General features: G+C 44.6%; 1 protein-coding gene across 2 annotated transcripts in view; it reads right to left on the bottom strand.

The window, feature by feature from the left end:
- Positions 1 to 21,117, bottom strand: part of LOC148516875 (serine palmitoyltransferase 3-like) — a 96,595-nt gene extending 75,478 nt beyond the window's left edge. For both annotated transcript variants that reach the window (XM_088479449.1, XM_088479450.1), the window contains exon 1: positions 20,995 to 21,117. In XM_088479449.1, coding sequence (XP_088335575.1) covers positions 20,995 to 21,081 — 87 coding nt within the window. In that variant the 5' untranslated portion in view covers positions 21,082 to 21,117. The remainder of the gene's footprint in view (positions 1 to 20,994) is intronic.
- Positions 21,118 to 21,592: the final 475 nt, after the last annotated feature.

Below are 21,592 nucleotides of genomic sequence, written 5' to 3'. Positions count from 1 at the left end.
GCGGCTGGGAGGTAGGCAGAGGATGCTGCCTGGCTGCTCTGATTGTGTTATAAAACACAATAATGGTGGGGAGGGAGCATTGTCCCCCTGCCCCATGGCATGCAAAGTCATCATCAGAATTATATTGGCCCGGAGGGCAAGTGCCACTCTGCCCCCCAGCCGAGCCCGTCCCTGTCTCTTTCTCACTGACCCGTGTGTGGATGTCTGTCCCTTTCATTCTTACCCTTTGTGTGTAACCGGTCTCATTCTCTTCTCTCATCCCATCTGTAAATCAGACGCACACTTAAGGAATGTCCAATGGAATAGAGGGCCTGATTCAGAGCCGGACGCTATTTGCGGACGGTCGTTCAAAAAAGGGGCCGGCTATTTAAATTGTGCGCTCACTTATTGTGGTTTGTTGACGCCTCTATGTCCGAGCGAGCGAACAAAAAAGGCGCTCGCTATTTTGTAAAGACGCCCCTTTGCCATTCGCATCACACGTCATCTCCGGTATTTATTTGATTAATCAGGTACATCAAAAGGAATCTGAACTGCTCGCAGTGCTTGTGGTAGGTTTTTCCTACCACAATCACTGCGAGCAGTTCAGGCTAAAAGACAACCAAGTGACGTGGTCGATGACGCTCCTTTACTAATTATGCACTCCCATTAAACGCCCTTTTTACCGTTAGGCACGCCTGCGTTCGGATCTCCACTCCCCCGTTTTCAAGCACCTTCCCCTGTTATCACCCACAAACGGTACATTCTGTCAATCAAATTAGCAGCCCCTCGCTGTTTTGCGAGCGCTCAATTTCTGACCGCAATGACTGGTTTGCACATGCGCATTACGACCCATACACATGCGCAGTTGTGCAAACATCGCTCAGAGCGAACGAGCGGCCGCTTACGAGCGGCTCTGAATCAGGCCCAGAATTCCCTCCTTGATCACCAATCACCCCTCCTAATATCAGAGACTGTGCAGTCGCAGATTACATTTATAACACATTAAAAAATACTTTAAAACCCACTTTCAAAATCCTTATTCAAAGAATTCTGCTAATTTCTAATGATATTAATCTATCACCGCCACTATTACAGGAGATGGCGCTTACAGAACAGGTATAGTAGTACTACCACCATACTTGTTAAATAGGCTTCCTCATTCTAGCATTTAGAGACCCCCTGTGCATTTGCCCTTCTGTAGGTATTATGGGCCTGATTCAGGTTGGATAGATCGCATGGCTGCGGATGCATGCAACCGGTCAATGTTTGCGTTCTGCGCATGCATATGAATTGCAGTGCGCGTGCACAAACCGGCCACTGCGATCGGGTATGCGAACACAGCGGACACGCAGGGCACACAGAAATGATTGACAGGAAGCACCGTTTGGGGGTGGTCGAAGGAATGCAGGCATGCCTGGGCATTTGTACGCCATTACAGGGTTGTGCATAATTAAGCTCCAGCGATGGCATACGCAGCCAGAGCACTACATGGCGACAGGAAGCTTTGCAGGGTGTGAGGCATGTCATGCTCAACCACAACTCTGCGTATGGGTCCAATGTTACTCAATGTTACTAATGTTTTTGCTGACTTGCGGATGTCTGTAACGGGAAGTGGGCGGCTTTATGATCCGATGGATATCTTGGTATAGTGCTGCGATCAGTGGCGTAACTAGTGTCCCTGCAGCCCCCACGGTGGCTTGGGGGCGGCGCCGAATGAGGGTGCTAGCCGCCAAAGAAGCAAGGGGGAGAGAGAGGAAGCAGCGCCCAGTGCTCAGTCAGTGCATTCAATGCTGCTCTGCCTGTGCTGATCGGAGGAGGACCAGGACGAGTCTGCTGTCACTGGCCAGGCACGAGGGAGCCGGCAGAGCCGTTGTCATTGAGCTGGTTCCTGGCTGCAGTTGAGAGGTGAGCGGCAGCGGGCAGCCGCTTCCTGAGGACCGCGGGTGCGGGCGGCCTGCAGGGGCGTGGGAGCCGCGGCCAGACGGTAATCACCGGCGGCGGCGGTGATACAGGGCTGGGCAGCGGCTGTGACAGCCTGTATTCACAGCCGCTGCCCAGCCCTGTATCGCAGCCGCTGTCAGTCTACCTGGCACCCCAGTATCACAGCGGCTTCCGCTGCCCTGCCCCTCCCAGTATCACAGCCGCTGCCCAGCCCAGCTGTGATACAGCAGGGCTGGGCAGGGCAGAGGATGTAAAAAAAGCAGGCCCAGGGACAGCCTGTAATTAGAAGGGCTGGGGGAGACAAGAGCCTGGAAAAATAAGGGCTGGGCCTGGGGGGTAGACAAGAGCCTGGAAAACTAAGGGCTGGGCCTGGGGGGGAGACAAGAGCCTGGAAAAATAAGGGCTGGGTCTGGGGGGGAGACAAGAGCCTGGAAAAATAAGGGCTGTGCCTGGGGGGGGGAGACAAGAGCCTGGAAAACTAAGGGCTGGGCCTGGGGGGGAGACAAGAGCCTGGAAAAATAAGGGCTGGGGGGGAGACAAGAGCCTGGAAAAATAAGGGCTGGGGGGGAGATTAGAGCCTGGAAAAATAAAGGCTGGGGGGGAGACTAGAGCCAGTAATAATAAGGGCTGGAGGGGGAGAGAGAGCCTGTAATAATCAGGGCTGGGGGCGGGGGGGAGAGAGAGAGCCTGTAATAATAAGGGCTGGGGGGGAGACTAGAGCCTGTAGCCCACAGTACATACTTACACAAGGGTCTCGTTGCAAGCCCGATGGTCTTCACCATCGAGACCATCTTCCTGGCCGCTCGCTAGAGCTGTGGGTGGTCACTCACAGCTATGCGAGCGGCCAGGAGGCCGTTCTAAAAAACAAGAAGGCCAGCCCTGATTCAGAGCGAGCGCTCTGTCAGAGCGTCCGGCTCTGAATCAGGGCCACTGATCTAAAGTATAATTATTGCCAATAATAAGTTCCTGAGACAAGAAAGACTTTCAGCAGAGACAGCTTTATCTGATGTTTGGTGCCAGCCTGGCACACTGGCACAGCCAGGTATTGTTTGTTGTTGGTGGTGGGGGAAATAATGTTAATGTGGTATATTAAGGAACATTCGGCATATGAAATGAGGGAGGCAGTCACTGAGAGTGACAGTAAATGGGTGCTGGTTGCATTTCAAAGTCAATAACTTGATGTTTTTATGGATTAGATCAAACGCCTAATTGAACATTTTGTGAAAGAAACTCAGAAGTCCTCTCTCAAGGGTCCCTTGTTAGTTTTCAATGTTGCTATACCGTAATGTGCAAGTATAGTTTGTTTATGTGCATGCCAAGCTTGACTTCAGCGTGAATTCATGTTTGGCATGCACATAAACAAATCATACTGGCACATTATAGAAAAGCAACCTTGAAAAATAACAAGGGTGCAAAGGTAGACTTCAGAACTGGAGGAACTTTCTTCTTTAAATCTTTTACTGAATTAAACTCCAAGGGGTAAATTTACTCAGAGGGGAGTTCTATTTAAGAAGTGATGTTGCCCATAGCAACCAATCAGATTCTACTTCTCATTTATCTAGCACCTTCTAGAAGATAATACCTGGAATCTGATTGGTTGCTATGGGCAACATCACTTCTTAATAGAACTCCCATCTTTGTAAATTTACCCTAAAATGTCTTTTACTGGCAACAGACTGTTGATCTTATAGTTTAGCAACCCCTGTGATGTTCTATGTTGCTGCATAGAATTTGGATAGGCCTCTGCATTAGCCATATATAGCAGTGAGTAACGGTCTCTATATGTTAAAAATTGTCTTTAATGTAATTCAAAATCTAGTATTTAGCAATAAGACTAATGCGTTCATCTCAACTGATGACAGGAAAGTCTCAATATAAAGGACAGCTTTATGCTGCAGGTCAGAATTGTTTGCAATTACGCTATATCCCAGTGGTTTCTAAACTTTTTTGAATAACAGCACCCTAGAGTATTAGCATTGTTTTCACAGCAACCCTAAGTTTAAGTTTGTTATTGAGAAATTCAGAAAAAAAAACGAATAAAATAGTAAAGTGAAGTAAATTGTGCTTATCTATCATCCTTAGGGTCAGTTATGTGGTGGCGGACAGGTTTGCACTTTTCTTTGTTCACATATTTACATTACATTGACCATAAATCATTTGATTTGGTGCTGGACCACCAACCTGAGGTACCCCTGCAATTGTCCCAGGGTGCCACGGCGCACAGTTTGGGAACCACTGGTATATTCTTTTGGCAGTGATCCATGTATGCTGCATACCAGTCACTGGTGTGTAGGTGTTCAGTGCAGGGTCAGAACTATGGGAGACAATGGAGGCGCCTGCCTCCGGCCTCCAGCTCTAAAGGGGCACCTTGTCCACAACATATTCACCCCACTTAGGGCTGTAACTATGTACCCGGAGTGTACCGTCGCGGCCGACCAAAACATGGCACCCCTTCCCGGCACCTGAGAAGCCATCATACACTAGTGGAGAGATCCGTGTCAGACCATCAGCTGCTGCCTTCTTCTATCTATAGTTTGTCTGCATGCGAATTGCTACATTACAGTGTCAGTGGCTGTGACCGGGGGCACCAAATTATAACTTGCCTCCGGACGTCTGGGATGAACCTACGCCACTGGTTCAGTGGGAAGGTGGGATAAGAGGATGTCTAATTTTTTAAATACACGAGACAAGCCCCCCCCCCTGTCACAACTACCAGTGTTCCAATAATTTCAGCAGCGTAGGAATTTACATTCTGACAGTTGCAAGAATACTTTGTGCACGGTAAGGTGGTGACAAGAGTTCTCCCTGTATTGTATATCAGTCACAAGAATGCTCTATATTGTATGGTGGTCAAGAATACTCTCAAAACTACTTGACAACTAGATAGATGAAGAAGTTGTAAGGTCAGCAAACAAGATTGTAGAATTGTATCCAAAATTTTTGTCGAGCTCATTTGCCGAAGAGTTGCTAACCTTGAGAACTGCACTAAAGTTGGACATTCAGAAGTTAAACAACATAGCTGATTTTGCACATATGCTGATCGTGGAAAACTGTACTATTGCAAGCAGCTTTTGTAACATTTGCACAGCTTTACTATTGTTCTTGACCATACCAGTCACAGTGGCTTCATGCGAAAGATCATTCTCAAAACTCAAATTAATCAAGAATTACCTTCGAAGCAACATGTCTCAGGAGCGGCTGCAAGGACTTTCACTTTTAAGCATAGAGGACCTCATTCAGAGTCGGTCGTTGCGGCCGCACGGTCGTAAGGGAAAAGGGTCCGTATTTGCAAATGATGCACTCGCAAGTTGCAAGTTGCGTCCTTAAGATCGGATCGTTAGCTGGCCGACCAAGGGGAGGATGCGGCCGTAAGACAAAAAATACGCCCCCTTCTCGTACACATTACACGTCATCTCCGGGCATATAAGGATTAATCAAAACCATCGGGAACCATCGGAACTGGTCGTAGAGCTTAAGGTTGACCATACCCTCTCTTAAACACTACGATCAGGTCAGTGTCCAAACCACCCATGTCACGTGTGCCATGATACTACTTTGTTAATTATGCACTCCCATAAAACGCCGTTCGCATAATTAGGCACGCCTGCGTTCGGATCTCCACTCCCCCGTTTAAAAATTTATAGTTACGCCACTGGCTACGATTGCACCGCGATTGCATTAATTTGCATATTTTCGCAGTGAGTTTGCAGACTTGTGATCCGAGGTGAATCAGGCCATATGTATGAAAGAAATAAGACAATTTGCAAAAAACATACACATAACATTCAAAAGCAATCTCCTTATTTAGTCACTGGCTTTTTAGCATCCAATATCCAGGTAGAGATAGTCTCCCTCTGAACCAAGCCCTCTTAAATAAACACTTAACCTGTCATGGCTCTTATGACTTCTCTGTTATGTGGTTATAAATCATTTAATTCTGGTTATGCCTCTCCTTAATTACAATTTGAGTGATGATGATGAGGATTGTGAATATTTGCATGAGGAATTTGTGTCTTCTCAGGAACTTATTGACTAACAAACTAACAAATAACAAACATACATACTACTTTTCAATCAGCATACTTACACGCTTTTCACTTTTACATTATCCTTTCTAACCACAAGCCATCAGCCAGAGTATTCTTGTTTTTATCTTTCCAAATGACTTTCACTCAAACAGTACGAGGGATGTGCAATGAGTTTCCGGATGCACAAAAAGTTATATATTTACAAAGTGAACATTACATTACTTCAAAGTATTCGCCAGAGGAGTCTATGCAAAGTTGCATGCGCTCAAACCACTTGGTGAAGCAGCTGGACCAATCCAAAGCAGGTATGTCTTCTACATGCTGGATGAAGGTCTCCACTACTGCTTCCGGCGACTCAAAACAAATCCCTCAATCTTGCGCTTGATTTGTGGGAACACGAAGAAGTTGCAGGGGTTGAGGTATGGACTGTACGGCGGATGGCCAAGCTCCTGGATGCGTGCATGGGCCAGAAAATCCACCACTTTCCTAGACTTGGGGCCAGGTGCATTGTCGTGATGGAGAAGGGCACCACGAGTGCAAGTCTTGGATGGCTCCTGGAAATGGCTTCCAGCACTTGCAGCAGGCATTGGTTGGTGTACCAGTCCCATGGTACAGTAGCTACATGACCAGTATTGGCCACAAAAACAGCCACCATCTGCTTGGCCACGCTGCACTCACGACAGAACATCTGAGGTGGTGCACCTCCAACTGGGGTCAACTGGGCCAACTATTTGGTCTCGGGTTTCGAAACTGTAGATCCAGGATTCATCGCCACTGATGATCTCCCAGACAGAGTTTGAGTGACCGCCATCAAACCTGGCCAGCATGTTGCAGCACCAAGTCACCCAAGCCTCCTTCTGCTCTCAAGTCAACTGATGAGGCACCCAGTGTACAGAAACCTTACTCTAAGTTTTTCATGGAGTATCGAGCGTATTGATCCTCATGAGATGCCTATCACCTTCTTTAACAGGGCCACAGTCAACCTATTGTCCACCTCAACTATGGCATGCAGCAACATTATCCTCAGTGATTGCGCTCCTCATCTTCCGGGGAAATCTTCTGCACCACTCAAACACAGTGGATCAAGGCAGTACTTCCTCCCCAAAAGCAGCTCGCAGTCGGTCAAAACTCTCCTGCTGTTGTAGACCACTCTTGTACATAGCTCTCCAGTGGCCTCTGTTGAGCTTCACAAGTTTGTGAAGGAAGTGAATAAGCTGACTTCTTTGGTGTGCAGTCCTGCTTATATACGGTTCTGTGCCCTGAAATTTCACAAGAACTTTAGTCAGAGATTACAGTTCACAAACAGACTGTCAGGTTGTGTCTACTCTATCTATGCACTGCAAATCAGCAAACTTATTGCACATCCCTTGTATCACTTCCATGTCATATCATTGATGTCATTCAATGAGTCAATTTCTTACATAAAAACACTTCCATACCATATGCAAAATCAAAACTTCAAAATAAATATACAATGCTCTCTCTCCCTTCATTATCCACTCTGGAAAGTTCTTCATATTTTCACTAAGGGGTGGATACATGAATCTGAGTTATAGCTACATTGAATAACAATCAATATCGCCACTTAAGTTATCACAGCAATACAGATTGGATTGATTTATCAATTTTGTAGCATCTGGATAGCTGTTAAGAAAAAGTGCATCTACGACAATGTAGCAACTCCTTCTGCTGTCAGAGTAATGCTGCTATGAAAGTCCACAGTCCATCTTTTATTTGTTTTCACCTTTATTGCACTTATGCGAGCGTAAACCGTTTAGAACAGAGATTCTCAAACTTGGGGCCTGATTCAGCAGTACACACTAGTGCACTGCTGAACGCAGATTGTTCGGGAATCTGCGCAGGCGCATGACCCGTTCTGCACATGTGCAGAACGGGTATGCGATCCCGCTCACAGACTGGCAGCAGACTGTCAGTGATTGACAGTCTGCTGCCATTTGTGGGCGGGGAGGGGGCGGCGATGGCCTCAGTTTCCTGAAACGGAGGCGTATCGCCACTATGGTGAGAAGGGAAGAGGCCAGGATCTCCGTTGGCTGATGGATTTCCTGGCCTCCTCTTCTCAACTGCGGCGGCCGGCTGCGTGACCCCATGGTGCCGATGTTACGCAGATTATCTGATGCAGTGTTGGACAACGCAGCTCAGATAAGTAGTGCAGCAGGAGGCATGATGGGAAACAGGACTTTCCCGCTGAAATAGGGACAGTTGGGAGGTATGCAATAGGGATACTGCAGTGTTGAAGAGTGATGACAGCAAAGGGGGGCACATTGCTCTTCCATCCGATGTGGTGTAGTAAAAGGAGAAGCCTCAAGAGACAAGATTGTCATCTGACTGATTTGTATAACTGACTGTATGTTGCTTTGACCTGAACGTTCACCAGTGATCATCTGAGGAATACCTGTACATTGATGATTATATTTCTAGCAAAATAGGTTCAGGGTGCCTGAAACTATTGTAGCTTCAATCAGGGCCGGTGCAAGGTTTCTCGGCACCCTAGGAAAAACTACAGCCTACTGAGCTGCCCCCCACCACCGCCACCAATACCCACTTTCCAACCCATTAGGTGAAAGTGCGAAGGCATCATCTTAAGGTGCATACACACGGTCAGACCTGTCAGACGAACGATGAACGACGAACAATGAACTACGAACGGTTTGAACGATTTTATCAATGATTTCATGAACTACGAACGATTTTTGACAGTATTAAAATGAATTAATATCAACCAAATCTGACTGCAAACACATCACGTGTCAGATATCGTTATCTGACAAACGGGAACGCGCATCGTTCATCGTTGCAGGGACACATGTCAAATTTTCTTTCAGATATGAATGACTGAACGATTTTTAAAATCATTATTGTACAAATCTGAAGGAAAATCTGACCGTGTGTATGCACCATTAGTTCCACAGCTGCCACCTGCATTTGGTACAAGAATGTCTCTCTTTAATATTGTGATGGGCAAACTCTGTGGTGCCCCCCCAGATCCTGGTGCCCCTAGGCAGCTGCCTAAGGCTGCCTAATGGCAGAGCCGGCCCTGGCTACAATGTATGCATCCTACTGAATTAGAGAAAATTCTATGTGGAAAATACTCCGTACTAGCAATTAAGAGTTGCAAGAAAGAATTATAATAGTAAAATCAGAAGGAATATTTGTGATATTATTTTGTTTATGGAATTTATTTAGCCAAGATAGAGTACATTGCCCAATGTTATATATAATACACTTATCAGCAACTATAGGCATGGCAGCATGCTGCCATCTATTTACACAGGCTATGGGCTGGATTCAATTAGCTGCTCTAATTTAATGCATCAGCAAAAGGGTGGTAGCCTCTGGCTTTTTTGGCTGAGGCTATTCAATTACAACCCCTTTTCCTTGCGCTTTAAAATTGCGACTAACACGCCTCAATCCATTGGTTCCGGGATAAGTACCTGGAGCTATCAGTTATTGCGTTTGCGGCACTTGCGATAAGGTCACTTACCGGCGATTTATTTTCGAGCCTCCCTCAGGCTCTAACAGAAATTGGCGTTAAGTGCAGCTTGCGGGCTGATCACGGGCTGCCATGGGCTATAATTGATTACTGCAGCTAATTGAATCTGGCCCTATGTGTGTCTGGCATCTCCACTTCCTTCTGCACTTTCCCATTCCTACTTCTCAGTGTAGGTAAGTCCCTTTTCCCCCGTGCACTCCACTGAGACCATTTATAGTCTATTCTCCCCCCATATTTATCCCATCCTATTTCTGTATCTCTGCTTAGCCCTCTGTGTGTCTTTCTTCATCTTTGTATTGGTGTCTCTGTGGGAAAGTAGTAACAAATAGGTTTCCCGGATGAAAGTTCTGTCCAGCGTCCCCAGGCCAAAGTTCTGTCCAGCATACACCAACGGGAGGTCCAACCAGGACCTCAACCCCGTAGTATGTCTTCTGGAATCCAATTTTACCACCCTTTGAAGTTTTTGTCCAAATTATATGATGTTGCCCAAATCCATCTAGTGGAAGGCCCAGAACAGGCTCCCCGGGTCAAAGTTATGCCCAGCGTACACCAACGGGAGGTCCAACCGGGACCTCAACTCCCTAATATGTCTTCTGGATCCAATGTTATCACCCTCTGAAGTTTTTGTCCAAATTATGTGATGTTGTCCAAATCCATCCAGTGGAAGGCCCAGAACAGGCTCCCAGGGTCAAAGTTGTGCCCAGCGTTCATGGGTCAAAGTTCTGTCCAGCATACACCAACTGGATGTCTGACTGGGACATCAACTCCCTAGTATGTATTCTGGTATCCACTGTTACCACTCTGTGAAGTTTTTGCCCAATCCATCCAGTGGGTCACCACTGGCTCCTCAGGTCAAGTTCTGTCCAGTGTACACCAATGGGAGGTCCGACCAGGACCCTAACCCCCAAAACTTCTGGCCAGGATTCAACTGGAGCACCTTGCGTTAGTTTTATCCCAGTTAATGCAGGGGTGTCCGAATGCATAACCAGACAGAAAGACAGACTAATGAATTGTATTTATAAGATTTCAATACTGTAAGAAACGTTTGGCTTAGGGTTGCCATGAAAAAAAAATTCTGAGAATTTAGAGTGCCTTGATTCCAGAAAATTTGGGAACCAGTAGCTTTCCTAGTAAAGTCAGCATTTTAAATAAGCTAGAGCTGACAAAAACAAATAAAAATATAGAATTGTTATTGATTTTTCATTTGCCAGTAAAAGGGAACTATGCAAGTTAATAATAGAAAGTTGTACTTTTATATTAGACAGGGGGAGATGTAGCAAGCCATGAAGAGAGATAAATTGCAGAAGTTACCTAAAGCAACCTATCAGCTTCTAACTGTCATTTATCTAGCACAGTCTTTGAAACAAAGGGAATACTTACTGTAGAATATTTTGTACTTATGTGTTAATTTGTTAAGGAAATGTTGTATTTCAAGGTGTATAATGAAGTTTTCAATTAATTTATCTAGAAGTGAATGTTGGTTTGATAAATTATAGCATTTTTGCTTTTTTAGTAAAAGAGGTGGACATGGTATGTTATGACGACTGTTTATTACAACAGTATATTTAAAATTGTGATATGTCTTAAATTTAATATAAAATGTATTGTGTGTATAATTTGTAGCACATGTGTTTTTCCAGTTAGATAATAAGTGTGACTAGGGGAGAAATGTATCAAGCAATGGAGAGAGACAAAGTGGAGAGAGATAATTTACTAATTAATAATCAGTTTCAGACACCTGTAACATGACTTGAAGATTTATCTCTCTCCACTTTTCTCTCTGCAAGGTTTGATACATCTCCCCCTAGCACTTCTGACTTTCCAGCAGAATAAACTCAATGGGCAGAAATCCCATTGAATGACTGACCACATTTATAAGGGGACAGATGGTGTATTTAGCAGCTACAGTTCTCCTTATCAAATTTGTACACAAATCCAGTAATACAGTATCCTGTGAACATTCATCTGTAGGAGAAAAATATTTATATTGTATTAAGAAATAATCTTATTACGTCACTGGCGTCACAAGGGGGGTGCAGGTCGCACCGGGTGTCACCAGCTGAGGGGTGACACCAAAGTGCTGGCTCCCCCTCAGTGACAGGAGCCGGGTGTTGCATTATGTGCAACACTCGGCTCCTAGAACAGTGAGGGAGCTGGCACTCAAACAGGCTGGTCCCCGGGGGCAGCCTGCACCTCCAGCACCCCCGCAGGCCACGCACCACCCACGAGGTCACGCCCCTTAATTTTCCGCAGTGAAGGATCCCTGTCCCGGCCCGTACCAGGTGAATTTATTTCCTTATTGCGAAACAATGTGTTGCATGAATTGCTTGTTACTGTACATCCATAAGTTTGTAGATTTGCAATCTGAGTAGGGCTCAGTTATATTGATATTATGCAAATATTCAAGTAGTTGCTTTCAGATAAGAAAGACAGCGAAAAATGGAAAGAACAGACTAGCTTTGGACTTCACTATAAGCTTGATTATACTCCATGTAAGCAGGGGTGCCGGGAACTGCCACAGGCCCAGGTACCGAAGGGGCGTGTCTAGGGAGGTTTGGCCGCCCCCATCCCCCCAAAAGTAATGGTGCATACACACGGTGAGATGTGTCAGATGAACAATAGAACGATTTTACCAACGATTTGAACAATTGAACGATTTCTGACTGCATTAAAATGAATGGAATCGTCAAAATCTGACTGCAAACACATCAGATGTCAGATATCGTTATCTGACCATCGGGAACGCGCATTGCTCATCGTTCATCTGACAAACATGTCAGATATGTCAGATTTTCCTTCAGATGTGAACGATTGAATGATTTTTAAAATCGTTATTGAACAGATCTGAAGGAAAATCTGACCGTGTGTATGCACCATAAGCAGTGTCTGAGTTGCTGAAGCAGAAATAGGAGACGAATGAATGGAGCACTACTGACATGGATCATGGTAGGGGAAAAAGGGGAAGAAGGGGAATGAGGGCCCTGCCTGTGAGAAGCAGGGGAAGGGGAGAACAGTTGGAGGGTGAATTGTTAAGGATAATGAATGGCAGAGGAGATGAGGGTGAGTTTTGAACAGAGCTGGTAGAAAGTCTGAAAAGAGAGTGAGTTCTAGAGGAAGGCAAAATCCTGGAGGTAGGTGTGAGGGGAAGTCTCAGGGTGGAGGTGAGGTGATGGTTGGAGTAAGATCTCCTTGTGTTATCTAGTCACTATGTTGATGAGGATAATAAGGTCCAATGTTCCAACAGAATTGTCAGGTGCCTCTCCTATACGTAGAAGAGAAGGAATACTCCTACGTATGTACTGCAGGTCAGGGCTGCTGTATTTGTTATTAATGTCTTAGGGCTCTATTTACTACAATCCGCATATTGAATGGTATATTGAATCCGCATATTGAATCCGCATAATTCAGGCAATATCACAGGGATTTACTATAAATCCCTTGCAGGGACAGAGCTTGCGATAAAGCTCTGTCCCTGCGGATCCCATCCGCACTCTAGTCGCGGTATTTTCGGAAAAAATACCGCGACTAAGAGCGCGCGCATGCGCCGACCTACCGTCGCTGCTGCCCCCCACCGACGCTAAGCCCCGCCCCCGGCGCTAAGCCCCGCCCCCATGATCGCGGACCCCCGCGACCCCCCCTCCCCCCCCCGCGACCCCCCCTCCCTTCATTACACTTACCTGCATCCTCCTGGCCTCCGGTGATCTTCTCCGGGCTTCCCGATCAGGTGATCTCCCATACTGCACTGGGGCCCGATCACCTGATGACCGGGCAGCAGTGCACTGTGGGAGACCAGCTGACCGGAGAGGAGCCATCACCGGAGGCCCGATCACCGGTCCCTGGATTAAGGTAAGTAAAAAAAGAATGTTTCATTTCTTTTTTTCTTTTTTTTACAGCAATCAGCTTGCGGTCTATTTAGACCACATAGCTGATTACTGGTACCGGCTCCCACCTCTGCTCTGCCCATTAGAGCAGAGTGGGAGCCCGGTAACCGGGGGAGACACTGGATAACGCCACCTCCAGGTGGCGTTATTATCACAGGGCTTCCCCCGGTATTTTTTAACAATTTATTTTTAGTAACTATGATCGGATCACATTTCCCATTACAGTTATGGGAAATGCGATCTGCTTTACTAAAAATAAGTGATACTAGGGGTTGGAGTAGAATTTTACTAATTCTACTCCAATTGCCCTATAGTAACTACAGGTGAAACTAAAATAATGTGAAAAGGGTGTTTTAGTAAAAATAATGTTACTAAATAGAGCCCTTAGTCTTGTTCCTCGTTGCTGAGATGTACATTTCATAATTTCTTTATATATGTTTATTCCACTGCCAATGTGTCATAATTACAATTCTGTACATAATAGTGAGGTATTGTGGGAAAAGGTCAAATAAATCTGTGTATTAATGTGGATTAAAGGTGACTCAAAGTAAGAGATCCCATGTAACATACAGTATGTGGTTTTTAAAATAATTTGGGAAGTGGGAGTCATGAGTCAGTCTGCAGTCTGTCAGTACTCAGAGGAGTTACCAGGGGATATACAGTATTTTGTTCTTGGCAGGTTGGAGCCAAAAGTTTCAAATGACACTCACATTCAGTGTAAGGCCCGGCATGCTTCTCATTGAGTGATAGTGCCCCTTTACATTTTCAGATCCAACCACCATAGAAGTGTTGGCTTTTCAAAAATATATCCCCAAGTCTTTAAATATAATTGTAACAGTTTGGAAAATTTGGGATAAATCGAACTGAGATATTACTCGCTGTTCTACCAGGTATCAGAAGATACAATTCTTGGGGGTCTATATTCAGCAAATTTCCCCCTTTTTGTCATATTCTCCAGAGAATATGACACTGCAAATGCACACAGTGTCAGTTTCCAAGGATTGATGGGAGAGAAATCGTAAGAAACCTCTCCTGCCAGAATGCTTCTTTAGGCATGAAGTGGTTTATGCCATTTAATGATGGCACAAACCAGGGATGGGAACCTCAGGCCCGGGGGCCGTATAAGGCCCCCAGAATCATTTGATCTGGCCCTTGGAGCTTTGTTCTGCTAGCCTCATCTGGCTAGCATGGTGCTTAGAATGGTACCCTGCAGCCAGAATCTATGCAGCAGTGCAGCCTCGAGCGTCCTTAGGATGCTTCAGACGGTCACACAGCTGCCCTTACAGCTCCAAGGAGCTTCCTCAGCACACTCCAGGCATTGCTGTAATCACCGGTGATTGTGATCCCACCCCTATGTGACATCACACGGAGGGGACATGGCCTACACTAGGCCCACAAATAATATTATATATATCAAAATGGCCCTTGTCAGAAAAAAGGTTCCCCACCCCTGGCATAAACCAATGGGGTTAAACTTCAAAAAGCTTCGCTTTTCAGAGTTTGGTACATAGGGATCAGACGGTAGTACCCATTGATAATAATATGAAATGTGGTCTTCAGTGCTAATTAGCCCTGCAGAAAATCTCCTGCATTTGGCTTTTAGTACATAGCATGGAAACATAGAATTATGCAGAAACTGCAATTTTTACATAATTTTATGAAACAAAAGCCTCAAAAATATACTCCTAAATCTTAAAATGAATAAGTTGTGTCCTTATACTCTAATGAATCCATTAGCCTTCTGAAGAGAAGAGTTTTTTTGGCTGTAAAGTTAGACTACAAAATACCTTTGAGTGGTTAGATGCTAATTGTTAAAATTCTTACCACCAAATGTTCATTGTGTTGAGTGTGTGCATTTGCTAGTAAGCTTAGGTTCCTACTGAGCTTGATAATCATAGGTGATGTGGCAATAATCGTGATTTAAGTGGTATGGTGATCAGGGCCATAGAGAGCGGCCAGAGGCCCCAGTACTGAGAGGAAGTGTGGCCATTCTGGGGGAACGGGGCCACAACCCCTCTTAATGTGCAAACATTTAAGGTTCACTCTGATCTGACATGTAACAGAGGCATCACTGGTTCTGGTGACACCAGGTGCGCACTGTGGATACCAGAGGTGCTCCTGGCCAAAAAGGTTTGTCGCCTAAATAAAGGGGGAATGGCTTCACAGGGATCCCGATAACATCACTCCGGGAGCAGCACAGCATCGTCGGAGATGCTGGGCAGCCCCCGGAGACTGGGCAGTCTGCACTGTCGACTCCTCTTCTATGACAGGAGCCGGTGCTGCAGGAGAATGTCACAACGCAGCACTTGGCTCCTGTCATTGCAGAGGAGCCGGCATTTTGGTGTCACACCCTCAGTGGGTGACACCCAGGTGCGGCCTGCACTCCCCTCATGACGCCACTGCAGAGTAATAACACTTATATTAGCATGAGTGTGTGAACATATTTATAGCAAATCACATAGGGGTCTAGTTACTAAGGGGAGAAAAGGGGTAAAAATGCTAAAGGCAGAGAAAATCCCTGTACATACCGCTTCTCAGTATGTACTAAAGGGATTTTCTCTGCCTGCAGCCTGCCAGCACTAAGTGCCGGCTACAATATCACACTGCACATGGGGCACTTAGCGCTGCCATAAACACCTATGGCAGCAATAAGTGTCCCAGGTATTACTAAGGGGAGAGGTCACTTACCATCTGCTGACTTCTCCAGCTATGGTATCGCATCCTGTAGCTGCTGGTATCTGCTTCTCCTCGCTGGAGAAGCAGGACTTGAGCTGTGTCAGGTTGGCCTTTTTTAAATAAAGTTTGTTGTGATGGGAAGGGAGTCTTAGCTGTTACCGCTGAGGGGGTGACTTAACGTTCACTCTCCTCAGCTGGTCTATTTTTAGTAACAGTTGCTTTAGCCAGCTCCTGATTCTCAGCAGTAGCAGGCGAAGCAGGAGCGGCATTAACGCAGAGTCTTAGTAAATAGACCCCCATAGTGAGACTGATTCTGAGTTGGGAATAAAGCAGAAGAAAGTAGTAACTTTGTATCTGGAACAGACCATGTTGCTTTGCAATGGGCGCAAACACAGTCATTATTTTTACTGTTTCACTGCATAGTAAACAAGTTTGTTAGTGTAATAACAGAGTCCAATGAGTAGCTAATATACGTGGCACTGGGGGAGGAGTGGGACCCCTCTAATCCCCTGGCAATGTGCCTAAATTAAATATTAAAAAATAAAAAAGGAGTTGTTGGTGGTGGGCATACAGAAAAATTAAATAACAAAATAAAATTTAACTTTTATTGGTTATTACCTAAAATGAATATCCCCAATTACAGGGGAAGATAAAGTGAAATATAAGGTTTAAAAAATTGATATCAAACAAAACATACATATAATAAAAGAGAGGCAGATCCACTGATGTGTTGTTGTGTGGAATTTAGGCCCTGATTCAGAGCCGGACGCTCTGACCAGAGCGCTCGCTCTGAATCAGGGCCCACCTCCATAATTATGGAGCGTCCTCCTGGACGCTCGTATAGCTGTGGGTCACCACCCACAGCCTATACGAGCGTGCAGGTTGATGGTCGCGATGGTCTTGACCATCGCGATCATCGCCACTGCGAGCCGGAGCCTGCGGTTGAGTTTCTCAACCGCAAGGCCCGGAGTGATTTTGGCTCTATCAGAGCCAAAATCACTCCCACTGACATCACTAGTGATGTCAGTGGGCCGGCTTCTGACGGTAGGCGTTCCCTTGGGAACGCCCCCGTCTGGGAGGCACGCCCCCGGCACGCCCACCAAAGGGGGCGTGCTGTCAACCAACATCGACAGCACGCCCCCTTTGATCAGACACAACGAGCGAAGGAAAGTCCTTCGCTCGTCGCGTCTCGCGCATGCGCACGACGGAGCTCCCTCCATCGTGCGCATGCTCAGTGCACACCATCGACCCACTTGCGAGCGGACAGCCGCTCGCGAGTGGGTCTGAATCAGGCCCTTAGTACGTAGTAAATCACATCCATTAGTACTGATCACGTGATCGGGATTCCGTCCAATGGATAAGGGGGGGTGTCTATTTATCCATTATGTAAACAAATGACTACAGTGGATTCTTCGTCTGACAGGTAGTAGATAAATGTTACAATTAATGCAAAGATTAACGATTGCAGACAAACTGCAAATCTCGATCAGTAGATGACAATCTATGCATAATGATTAAATTCTACACGTGGAAGACATATCATTGTACGAGGCACTTGTCATCATATGCAACACAGGAGAAGGAGGAGATTGTCTAAAGTATAAGAGGGGGTTGTTCATCAAACCTATAAGTGTTAATTCACATATTAGTTAGAACTTGGTGATCCCGGTCACACGATCGGAGTTTCATCCAATGGAAAAGGGGGTATGTCAATTTAGATGTTTGTGGACGTCTACTATAATTAGGCTATCCAGCTAATGGTTGGTCAATGGGCCAAACTACTAATAGTGGGACTATCGATTCGCAATCTATAGGTATCGATCAGGAAATAATAATCAAAAATGATACTAATTGCAATAGTATATGAAGTAAACATAACATTATAAGAGAGGCTTGCCGAGATGTGTCGCTTGAGCATATGAATATCATAGAAAATAATGATAGTGACTAAAAGAAAAGTTTTGTAAAACAAATAACTAGAAGGTGACTGATATTTGACATGAGATGGTGCCACACAACCACAATGCGATGCAATGCAACGAGACATCGCACGCACCGTACATACACGACACGGGTGTATGACGGAGCGATGTGTCACTACAGGGGCACTGTCCTGAACATTTAGACAAATGTTTCATTTTTTTAGAATCTTTTTGCATGTGAGCCATTTTTTTTATGGCAGTGGTTCCCAAACTGCTTGCCGTAGAACCCTGAGTACCGCAATGTGGCAAAACCATTGATAGTGGCTGCCAGTCATAAACTATGTGAATAAACAGAAGCACAACCCTTTCCACCAGCACATACCTGAACCTAAGGATGCACAATTTAGTTTATTTAATAATTTCAAAATATTTTTTTCTCAGTTAGAAACTTTTGGCCCAGACGTGCTGTGAAATAAAAAATTGCTTGTACTGTAGGGGGTGCCAGGATTCCGGAGAGTTTGAGAACCACTGGTCTAGGAATTTTTTTTTTTTTAATTCATGTAATTACTAGTTATACATTAAATACCTGTGTAAGCCATTCAGAGACAAGTTGATAAGAATATTTTCTTGATAAGGGCAATATTTACTTATTTACTTTGTGTAATGTCTGTGCCAAACTAATAGCATAGTCCATGGGTCACATACAGTAGAGAACAGGAAATGGTAACACACACACACACTTACATACACACAATGGATGTACACCTGAACACACACACACTGAAAGTACACACGAACACACACACACTGAAAGTACACCTTAACACACACACACACACACACACACAATGGAAGTACACCTGAACACACAAACACACACACACACACACACACACACACACACACACACAATGGAAGTACACCTGAACATACACACACACGCTGTACGTACACCCGAGCACACACACAATCGAAGTACACCTGAACACACACACACACACACACACACACACACACACACACACACACACACACACACACACACACACACACACACACACACACACACACACACACACACACACACACACAATGGAAGTACACCTGAACACAAACACAATGGAAGTACACCTGATCTGGACAGGTATACATGCAGAAATGATCACATGGTCCCCAAGATCACTTTACAGGAAAGCCATATCAAACAGCAGAGAGACTACAGGTCTATTTGTTTCTCTACCTTCCCTGGTGCCTTGTGCTTTGGCAACGCTGCTGTCTAGCAGGAAAAATAAGATGCTACTAATGGAGACAAGTTACACAGGAGGAATAGGATGGATGACAGCATGGGATTTAATTAGCTCCTATTTCAATACTCATTCTGAGCTGTTAAAATGAACATAAAGGTCCACATTGTGAAGTAAGTAAATTACTTTAATTCTAAATAATTTGATATTTAGAATTTTCATAGAAAACGGGAATAAGTTTCTTGCTATATGAAACTTCCTCACTGTGACTGGGGAGTGAATGGGGCTGAAGTGTCAATATTTAATCAACATAATTATGTGATCATATGGCATCTGACAGCACAGGGCACAGATATCAGAGGGGGGGGAGAGGGAAGTATATGATTATCTTATTGTGTTGCGATACTGATAAGACAGTGGCTGAACAGATGGAACCTCCAGTTAGGCCTGCAGAGTCTGTAGGCTGTAAAGACCCCCATACATCAGCAATTGATTGCAGCAATTCTGCAATTTGCAATCGATTATTTATAAAAATCTTTCCCTGTTTCAATTGATTGCAATTTGCAGAATTGCTACAATCGATTGAAAAAAGGAAAGATTTTTTATACACAATCGATTGCAAAATTAAGAATTGCTGCAATCATTTGCTGATGTATGGGGGCATTACTCTGGGTCTGAGAGACAGGGAAGGAACACGAGATGCTTAGGCAGCAGAGCAAACCTTGAGTTTAGAATCCCAATACCCTTTGCCCCCCTGTCACACCTAATGGATCACCGCTCTGTGTTACATTAGTATAGACAGGCAGCCTCTGTGCTTTGAACAAAAACTGTTTCCTACTGTTCACATGTAACATGTTGCATATTCAGTATTTCTCAATGTAACATGAGACGTGAGACAAATACATTGCAAGTTTGATAACAAGATGATTCATATTATACTGTACATAGCATGATTTTTATGTCTACACCCAATTCATTCTAATGCATAGAAAAGCTAATTTCATTACTATACATGGGCCGCCCCAATAGGTAGGTGCACAGAATTACTCCTCTAGACAATACAGCATGGCCATTTTTAAAGTATATACAATATATACATATTTTGGTGAATGTCAAAGTGAATACCCCTATAAAAAATATCCTGATCTTGTCCATGCTACTATACCAGACTTATCATTGGAATAGCGAACAACTGATGCGGTTCACAGAAATAAACCTGAAACGCTTAGATCCGTGGTTCTCAACCTGGGGTACGAGTACACTAAGGGGGGGCACGTGCCAATGTTTCTGGCAGGGAAGGTGACATCCAGCTGATAATCAAACACATAGGGAAAGCCGTGTCCTAGGGATCTCTACCCTGTGCATCATTGCAGGACCCTGATAACGGCCAGGAATTTAGATAATTGCTGTATAGCATAAAAATAATAAGAAAACATGTTGGCTGCAGTTTTATTGTCACAAACATTTTTCTTAAATTATAATATATGAGAAATATATATGTACAATTCATTCTATTCTTGTGTCTTTCTTTTTTTTTGTTAAATCATCTTTATAGGACATTTATTGCTTTTATATATAGTGACACCTGAACATTTGATCATATAGTAATTATATTTATATTCAGTACAAATGTATTGCTTTGCCAATGTAAGGGCAGGAAAAAAATAATGCAAATGGAAAACTTACTTATTACTATTATTATACCATACAGTAACTTTAACAGTAAATATACAATTAGACTCCAGTGCAGGTGCAGCCTCAGAAGCTGACCTGACATCGTTCACTGTAAAACAATGACTGAGTGCTTCTCACCTTTACAAATCGCTGGTGATCTGTCTTGATGGTGGTATTCTGGGAAATGTGAGATTCTCCTGGTGTTAGCAGCCTGGTCATTCTCATAGCCTCGGCAGCTGCCTACAATTGCTTTCCACTGCCTCCATCCACTGGCCATGCTCTGGCCAATAGATCAGAAGGCGGAGTCAGCTAAGCCAGGCATGCAATCTATTGCCTTAAAGTTACTGCTTGATGCATCACAAGTGCCAGCGCTTAACAAATCTGTCCTTCCAAGCCAACAAGCACCTGCCATCTGTAGCTGAGCATATCAGCATGGGACTGATTCTGTCCCCTGATCTTTGCAGTGGCAGGTACTGTTGTTTAGAAATATTAACCTGGCTTGCATCCCAGTCATAAGGAAATTGAACTCTGGAACCATAATTGCAAGAAGGGCACTCAGCATTCTATCAAACAGTATGCAGTTAACTTTAACAATATTAACGGGACACTACAGTATCACCAACATCACTATAAGGGAGATGTATCAAACCTTTGAGAGAGATAAAGTAGAGAAGGTGCCCATAGCAACTAATCAGCTTCTAACTGTCATTTATCTTGTACTGTCTGTAAAATGACA

The sequence above is a fragment of the Taudactylus pleione genome, unplaced genomic scaffold, assembly GCF_031769625.1.
Source record: "Taudactylus pleione unplaced genomic scaffold, aTauple2 ptg000235l, whole genome shotgun sequence".
Taxonomy (NCBI): domain Eukaryota; kingdom Metazoa; phylum Chordata; class Amphibia; order Anura; family Myobatrachidae; genus Taudactylus; species Taudactylus pleione.
Note: the sequence above shows the minus strand (reverse complement) of the source record. Positions and strands in the feature narration are given on the sequence as shown.